The 9,220-nt window shown below is 47.3% G+C and overlaps 1 protein-coding gene across 1 annotated transcript in view; it reads left to right on the forward strand.

Annotated features, from left to right (window-relative positions):
- The window catches only part of Slc28a3 (solute carrier family 28 member 3), a 50,074-nt gene extending 46,805 nt beyond the window's left edge, over positions 1 to 3,269 (forward strand). Inside the window, 4 exon segments of the mRNA NM_080908.2 lie at positions 304 to 385; positions 891 to 989; positions 1,221 to 1,332; positions 3,139 to 3,269. Of these exon segments, the coding sequence (NP_543184.2) occupies positions 304 to 385; positions 891 to 989; positions 1,221 to 1,332; positions 3,139 to 3,265 (420 nt within the window). The 3' untranslated portion in view covers positions 3,266 to 3,269.
- The last annotated feature ends 5,951 nt before the right edge of the window (positions 3,270 to 9,220 follow it).

Genomic DNA, 9,220 nt, shown 5'->3' on the forward strand with positions numbered 1-9,220 from the left:
ATAGTACTGTGCTTGGTATAAGACAGCAGGTGATCAAGTCACATGCAATATTAGAAGTGATTAGTGGGCAGGAGGTAGCCTCTTTAGATGTCAAGGTCGCTAACTCCTAGAGCATTGGAAATTGTTCCTTAAATATACAGTCCTCTTTCCGCAGTCCCTCAACGTCTAAGCGCACAAGGGGGTCCCCGACGGTTATCTGATAGTCGACTGTGTGCCTGTTTATCGGCATTAATTCTGTAGCCAGCGAAGATTTCTGGAGGTGCATCAGATCGTGTACAGATCGCTGTTTTATCTTGCTTCCAGATTCGCTCGGAGACCATCGCAACTTACGCCCTCTGTGGTTTTGCCAATTTTGGTTCCCTAGGAATAGTGATCGGTGGACTTAGTAAGTGAAAAGAACCCCCCTTGACACCAGACTTTTGCAATTCCTTCCTGCTCTGAAATGCTGTGTCAGGGAAAATGGCTCCTCGACAGTAGTTAAGTCCTCTAAGGTCCACGTTTTATTCCTGCCCTGGAGTGCCATTTTCCTGCATACACGTAAAAACCCAAGACAAATACATAAGAGCATCAACTCCTCCCAGGCCAATGATAACATCGGCCACTTGGTACCAATGCCCATAACAGGCATCGGAAGGAAAAGGCTGGGGCCCATGGAAGTTCACTGTAGAAGATGCTGCCATCGATTACTGATGTCTGCCTTGGGTAGAGGCATAGATGGGGGGCAGCTAACTTAGACATCATCTCATCTGATTGATTCTTCCCAGTAACCCATTGGCTCTGCTGTGTTCTCTCTTTTCAACTGACCAGGAATTCAGTCACCGCAGTATTATCAGAAGCTACAGATTTGGGTCTCTAACCAACCTAATCTCAAATGCCTCTCTCTCTTCCAGCGTCCATAGCTCCGTCCAGAAAGCGAGACATTGCCTCGGGAGCCATGAGAGCCCTGATTGCTGGGACCATTGCCTGCTTCATGACAGCCTGCATCGCTGGTACACCATCCATCCCTCCTGTCCCGGGCGCCCACGGGACAGAGTCTCTCAGGGAGGCAGGCTTCCAAGCTGCACATGTACCATATGCTGCAGCAGAAGCTGAGAGTCAGAGCCGGGCTCAACACGCCGTGGAGTGGGATGTGTGGGATGGGGTGGAGAAGCTGAGAACAGAAGGAGAGTTCTGAGATTTCGTTAAATTATGACAATAAACGGCACTCTGTTCCTTTCCAGGCATGCTCTCTGACACCCCGGTGGCTATCAACTGCCACCACGTTCTAGAGAGCAGCAAAGTACTCAGCAACACAACTGAAGTGGCGTCTTGCTGTCAAGGCCTGTTCAACAGGTAGCTTTCTGGTCTCTTAGTAATGGTCAAATCTAACCGTTGTGTACTTTTCCTGGGGGGTGACAATAAGGCTTCCTTATAGAAGTGTGGGTGGCCCCCAAATGGGCGTGTCAGTGAAAAAAATCTCACACAACACTGACGGCTACGTCACAGAGTCCCCCCGTAGCCAGCCTTCCATCTGCTGCATATTCTAGACCCTTCCAAAGTAACACGCAGTTCAGAGGTCGGAAGCGGTAGGGGTGATCCCAGGGTAAGGCCTCTCGACCTTCCTCACCCATCTTCTTCTTGTAGAGAAGGCTAATTGCTCCCTTACCTTTGCCATAGGCCTGGCTGTCACAGCATTAGGTCACTTATTTGGTTGCCATGACTACTAGGGCCAAGCCTACCTCTGCTCCATGATGGACAGGCGGATAGGGTGGTCATGTTGTATTTGGAGCAAACAGTCACACTAGATCCCAGCACGAAGACCACATCCATTTATTTTCATTACCCGCCCCTGCCACCCCCAACCCCCCTTACTGTTGGCCCTGTGAGAAAACTCACGGTCTTTCTTACAACCTTGCAACCTACCTTTTCAGGTCATACTAGAAAGCTAGAAGCTAAAACACTTTTCTAGGCTGCTCGTGAGTGTGTAGTGCGAACCCCTCTGTGTCACACACTTGTGAACAAGCTCACTTAAACCTTGTGGTCACCGTGTAGATTGGGCACAGCTCCAGTTTTCCTCTGTTTTGCACGTGACACAATGAAGCCTTAAGGAGACTTTGTCTACTCAAGTAGTATTAGCCCCAGCAGGCCTGTGCACAAAGCCAATGTCCTTAATTACTGCTGCTAGAACCTCCCTCTGGGCTGGCCTGGGTCCCTGGTCCTAGTGGCCTCAGGGGAGATATGTAGCGTAGCATTCATTGCAGAGTAAAGTAGAGCAGCCTCGAGGGACAGCCGTGGACAACGGCCAACCTGTATTTTTAGATAAGCGTTGTATTGGTGCTATTGTTTAAAGCCCTTTCCTGGGGAGTGTTTTCCTGTGCAGGTGATTGGCAGGCCTGTTTAGATCCGGAACAATGCTTTGTTCTTCGCTGAAAGCCTTCAACAGCTACAAATGTTAGGGGTTTCCTGGGCAGTTTACAATATCCCAGGGGCAGAGAGAGGACTCAGATCCCAGTCAAGGCCTCAGAGAACATGTAACAGAACAGACAGATAGCAGCAGGGTCTAGGCTACCCGTGATCCCTGCCAGCCATCTCCCTCTGGTTTCTATTTGCAAAATTGGCACCTTCACTCCACCTGTCCTTATTCGTGTACGAATTAATATTATTTTTTAGATTTTTGGGTTTGTTGTATGTATTAAGTATGTATAAGCATGTATTTCTGCGCACCGAGTGCATGCAGTGCCCATAGAGGCCAGAAGAGGGCACTAGATCCCCAAGGATTGGAGTTACAGACAGTTGTGAGTGTCTCTGTGGGTCTAGGGAATTGAACCTGGGTCCTCTAGGACAGCCAGTGCTCTTAACTGCTTAGTCATCTCTTCAGCCCATGTACACATGCCTTTTTGTTTGTTGTTTGTTGTTTTTATAAGAATTAGTTCTACCCTGTCATTGATTGCTATTCTGAAAGAAACAGGGGGAGTCCTCAAGGCCACTCAGAATTTGAGAACCAAAACTAACTAACCACCAGGAGTCTGTCTTAAACTCACCTATCCAGACTGGGAACAAGGGAGTTTCCTGTCCTGTACCATTTCCAGTGCACCCTCGTCTACTTCCCTCCTGCTCCCATCTAAGGCCCAACTAATGAGTTCCTTCTGCCTCCACCAGCACTGTTGCCAGGGGACCAAATGACGTCCTCCCAGGAGGAAACTTCAGCCTCTACACTTTGAAGAGCTGCTGCAACCTGCTGAAACCACCAACGCTGAACTGTGGTTGGATCCCTAACATACCGTGATCTCAGCCATGTACCCGGTGGGATTCTGTGCGCAGATGCTGGATTTCCTGCTCCCGAGGGGATAGATAACTCCGTCCTGGACTCGGACTTAATGGCAAAGGAAGGACGAAGTGAGGAGTGAGTCCTCCCAAGCTACAGCATCTCCCTTCCCCTTTCTCTCCTTAGCCCATCCTCTCTCCATGGAGCGTTCCTAGGAGGATGTCCCAAGCTGAGGTGTGTGACCCTAAGTCCCAACAAAATTTTCTGACTTTATATTTTCAAGGCATATCACATATATATATATATATACACACATATGTGTGTGTAAATACACACACAAATATACATACATGTCTGTATGTATATACACGCACACATATATACATACATACACACACATATATATTCATACCATATATATTCATACATATACTTGTAGCATGTATATATATGGTAGTTCCCAGCAACTGGGATGGATGGATAGATAGATAGATAGATAGATAGATAGATAGATAGATAGATAGATAGATAGTGTGTGTGTGTGTGTGTGTGTGTGTGTGTGTGTGTGTGTGTGTGTGTGGTATGGTAGTTCCCAATAGTTGGGCTCTGACTCAGCCGTCCCCTTGTATGGTGTTCTCAGTATACCAGAGCAATGTGATTTAAACTCATCTCAGGCAAGGTCATCCCAACCTCACTCAGGGTCACCTGAAGTACCTTCTATTTGAAACGCCTGTGAATGAGGGCTATTCTGCAATGACCCACTCACTGGCCGCCCTCCAGATGTTTCTCATAAATCAAGAGTCCTTCGGAAAAGCCGCAGGCCATACATAGGAAAACCAATACTTAAGTCGGTAAAGGTAGAGACTTGCAAGCGGCCAGTTTCCGTGAGCCTATGCTGCAGAGACTCCCCGCAGACTCCCCACTAATGTCAACACCTTCGAGCCTCTTACGGAAACGTTTGAAGTGCTCAGCTTCAAGATTCTCCGTCTCAACTTCAAGATTCTCCGTCTCATCAACTTCAGAGACCTGCAGTCAGCCCCGTCTTTTTAAAGTTAATGTTGTATTTTTTAATGAATATCTTTCATTTGTTCTTTGACAGTTTTACGAATGTGTATATTGTACTTTGACCACACCTACCCCCAACTCCTGCTGCCCCCCACCCTCCTAGACACCCCTCAGCTTGCCTTCACCTCACATTCCTGCCCTCTTCTCTGTTTTGTACCTTACTGAGTCTAGGGTTGCCTGCCACGAGGTTGCCTGGTGCTGTTGGCTTGATGGTGACAAGCGGCCAACTCTACAGTGAGCTCATGAGGGCAGAGTCTATCTCACAGAGGTCAGAGACAGCATCTCACAGTTCTTCCCCTGGCTCTCATATTCTGTCTTCCCCATCTTGGGCACTGTTCCCTGTGCCTCGGGGGAGTTGATATAAATGTCCGGTTTGGGGCTGAGCACTCTAGTCATGTATCCTCACGCTGACCAGCCGTGAGTCTCTGCATCGCTGAACTGGGGCTTAATCGTGTCCGTTTTCAGTACCCCAGCTAAAGAAGCAGCCCCTGTGCAGGCTGACCTTAGGGAAACATGCAGAAACGTAGGATAGCTCTTAAATTGTCTGCTAGGAGCCGGATTTGGTGGCATTACTCCTGTATTCCAGCTCTTGGCAGCCAAGACAGGGAAGTTATGAGCTCAAAACCCGGGATAGGAATCATAGCCAGACTGTGTTTCCAAGCAACAACAGCCAAACTTCAATCCACATTTCCACTCTGTGCTGTGAGCCAGAGCAAGTTCTGTGGCAGGCGGGTGTCTGTGGCCGTACGTGAACTCTCCAGTCACAGCAGGAAAGCAGGAAAGCAGAGGACACTCTGAAGAAGTAATCCAATAGACTACCGATGTGCCTGACGCTCCCAAGACACTGTCACCGGGTGGACTGTGTATATGGGCCTGTTGATGTACAGTTATGTTATATTCTTGATAAGATAGTGTAAAACATTAATCCTTGGTCAAAAAAGCCACATAAAGGCCAACCGTGAAGGAAACTCAATGCCCACTGGGGCGGGGATGGCTTTCATTTGCTCTCCCGTCAATCAGCAAAGACACCAGCATCCCAAGTGCTCACTGGGCATCGATGCTCTGAGGATTATCAGGAGAACGCACTTTAATGAAGTCGGTCAGTACTAACGGTGCAGAGACCACACTGTCTGAGGAAAACCTGAGCCAAACAGTGAGAGGAAGAGACTCAGTGGGGAAAGGGTTATGCAGTTAGATGGTGTATTCTGTCTCCCCTTCTGACCATGCAAAAGAGCAATTAAAAAGTCATCTACGTATAAATAGTTGGGGTTGTGTGTTGGTTTTGCGTTATGTTTAGTGGTGTAGGGGGAGGGGTTGGGTATCCAAAGGACTTTCTGTCCCTGAAGTCAACAGATCAAGGTCTTCCTAATTTTCTATTATTTGTATCAATCTTTCTCAGTCTTTATACTTTAGGAAAACCCATTTGTGTGCCCTTGTAAGGTTTCATTACAGCCTATGGTACAACACCAGGAGCGCCAATTCTTCACATGTTGGCTCTTTCTTGTCTTCTATAGCTACTGTCTTCTCTCTGTTTTTATTTTAGTATATGAGTACACTGTGGCTGTCCTCAGACACACCAGAAGAGGGCATCGGACCCCATTACAGATGGTTGTGAGCCACCATGTGGTTGCTGGGATTTGAGCTCAGGATCTCTGGAAGAGCAGTCAGTGCTCTTAACCACTGAGCCATCTCTCCAGCCTCTCTGATGCTTTTTAACTCTCTGGTTTTTTTTTTTTTCCCTACTATATTCTCTTCTGGAGAATCCCTGACGGAACCTCTTTGCTGCTTCTAGCCTGTCCTTGTTCATTCTGGTTCTTGGTTCTCTGAATGTTTAACTCTTCCCCTGAGCCTGTCAGCTTGCATCAAGGAAAGCAGTTATGACTGTTTGCAGAAAAGTTTTTTCTCTTTAGTTTGTAAAACTAGACATTTAACTTTCCCTTTTCTTTATGCCTGGATGCACTTGTGTGTGTGTGTGTGTGTGTGTGTGTGTGTGTGCACTCGAGTGTGTGAGAGGGTGCATGCATGAGTGTGTATGTGTGAGTGTATGTGTGCATGCATGTGTGTGCGTGTGTGTGAGGGTGCATGCATGTGTGCACGTGTGTGTATGCGTGTGTATGAGGGTTATGCATGAGTGTGAGTGTATGTGTACATGCATGTGTGCATGTGTGTGAGGGTGCATGCATGCATGCGTGTGCGTGAGGGTGCATGCATGTGTATGTGTGTGTGTGTGCATGCATGCGTGTGTTGTTTGAGAATTTTGTTCAACACATTTTGATTCTGTTCATCTTTCCTTCCCCAACTCTTCCCAAATCCATCCCCCTTCCATCCCACACAACTTGGAGCTTTTTAAAGCCACCGAGACCAATTTGTTTTGCCCCAATATTCTTCAACGCATGGCCTTCCCCTGCCCCGATGCAGCCAACTTAGCCAGGGCTACCCTCTTCCTCTCCTAGCAGCTAACGACCGCCAGGAGCTGCCTGGCTGGGGTGGAATCTCATGCGCGACTCAGATGAAGCTGAGAGCTAAGCAGGTTCCCCTTCCTCCTCCACCATGGGATGGATTAAGATCAGGCCATGTTGGGGTTGGGGATTTAGCTCAGTGGTAGAGCGCTTGCCTAGAAAGCGCAAGGTCCTGGGTTCGATCCCCAGCTCCGAAAAAAAGAAAAAGAAAAAAAAAAAAAGATCAGGCCATGTTTTAAGAGATCAAATTTGGTCTTTTGGAGAGTTTACACATGTATTTGCCCTCTGTTTTTGAAAACACTATTCAGTCTTTATAGAACACATCGGCTGCTGTCTGGTAAACACATTTACCCCATGCTGATCATCCCCAACACCACAACTCTGCTTTGCTACTTCCAATAGCCTGTGTGTGTTTTCTTTACAAACCAGTGCCTTCCTGTTCCTACAGTCGCGCTGTCTCACAGAAACACAGTCCCACCCAGCTGTGGCGGTTCGTGGTTATATTCCCACTGCACTGAGGCAGGAGAGTTGCCACAATTTCACGGCATTCTGAGCTACACAGTTCTAGACCAGCCTACACTATCGGAGGAGACTCTCTCTAAAAAGGAGAGGGGTACAACGCAAATCCCATGTAACTTAAGATTCCCAAGTAGCCATCATAGTTTTAAAAAGAGAAAAAAGTAAGATTGATTTAGAAGTACCATTTCATGGAGATATTGTATACTCCCTGAGCAAAACAAAACAAATAAACAAAAACAAAAAGGAAAGAAGGAAAGAAGGAAAGAAAGAAAGAAAGAAAGAAAGAAAGAAAGAAAGAAGGAAAGAAAGAAAGAGAGAAAGAAAGTCTTTAAGATCTAGTGTGCATATCTCAAGAATGGTACTAAAATTTTACTGGAAATGCTTTATCTGTACTTAGATGGCATAAAATTTAAAGCCAAAACGTAAATATGCATACACGGGTTCTCCTAAACATGCTTAGTTTCCAGGTGATAGAAATTAATAGTTTTCAAACTTACATTAAAATGAGGTTAGTCCCTCCGTATTTTAAGTATTACTGGCTGCCCCACTGGGTAAAGTAGAGCTCCCAGATGTCCTCAGTAGAGCGTCTACACCTCTGGAGTCAGGTGACTTTCTGGAGAAAGATATGGCCTTAATTCCCACCTGCCTTGTCAGAATATATTCTCCCTCTTCGCCCCAGAGCCTCTCCTGCATCATGTGCATAATTCTCACGCTAGCTTCGTAACATTGTCCCTCTCGAACTGGGTCAGGGAGGGGTGGCATTATTCCAAGCCACTGACAAGAGGCGGCAAGTCCAACAGTAGGAATATCAGCACGTGACGATCACCCTGGACCTGTTCCCTCCAGACAGCGTGACAAGCCCATGTAAGCCGTTTGGCCGGCTGTTGGCTCTTCCTTGTGAAACCTCCAATAGAAATACTTGTTGCCATGTGGCCTCCTCTCTCTACAGGAGGTACAGAAGCTGGTAGCTGCTTGCTCCCACAGTCGGTTCTCTACCCACCTGCTCGTCGTCCTGTGTCCCCGAATGTCTGAGGCCTCGGTTGGTCCACCTTGACTTTGTTTCTAGTTGTGACGTTTACTTCGGGGAATCTTGCAAAGTAAAAGTTCCCAACAGCCATAGGACACCAAATAAAGTGTGCAGCATAGGTGGGGGGTAGCTGCCCTGGATTGACTGGCAGGTACGTCCTGAGGAACCCCCATTGTTTCGGTTGCCCGCCAGAACTTGATCACTCCAGGACATGGAGTACTGACTGGACACCAGTCAGCAGGACACCAGCCAGCAGGACACCAGCACCAGGATAGGGTGCTAACTAGAAAGCTTCCTCCATGCTGGCTAGATTTCTCAGGACCAGAAGTCACCACACAGGCTGCTGGGGGGAAAAAGTCACTGAACCCTGAAAGCTACAATGACTGTGTGGCAGTTTATGCCCAGGCAACGAACACAGAGGTCCTGGGGCCAACCAGCTGCTCCCTGATTCGATTTAAAGTCTGCTCCATGGAAAGAAATATTTGCTTGTCTCTGGAGTTCGGAGGCCCCAACAGTGAACTTAATACTAGTTTCTTTTTTAAATGTACATAGTATCCAACTGTCTAAGTACATTTCTCTCTGCTATAGATCAGTGTATCTGCTGACCTCATCAGAGAAGTTGCATTGTGAACTAGACGGTGGTTAACGCACTAGTCAAGGTGCAGACAATGAGTGTATGTGGAGGGCTCAGCCATAAATGGGAAACGTGTATCATATTCTTTGTTCTAAGGCTCAGGGAACATCGTGGAGATGGGGGGTGCTGCCCTGGCTGGTGAGAGGCCCGGCAAGGATATCGGTAAAGGTGCAGCCTCAATAGTAATGAGTCCCAGAATTAGAGGGCTCCCGCAGAGGAGGTGTAATGAAAATTTATCAGGTAGATGCATAATACTTTCACAGAATTAATTA

This window comes from Rattus norvegicus, chromosome 17 (genome assembly GCF_021556685.1).
Source record: "Rattus norvegicus strain SHRSP/BbbUtx chromosome 17, alternate assembly SHRSP_T2T, whole genome shotgun sequence".
NCBI classification, from domain to species: domain Eukaryota; kingdom Metazoa; phylum Chordata; class Mammalia; order Rodentia; family Muridae; genus Rattus; species Rattus norvegicus.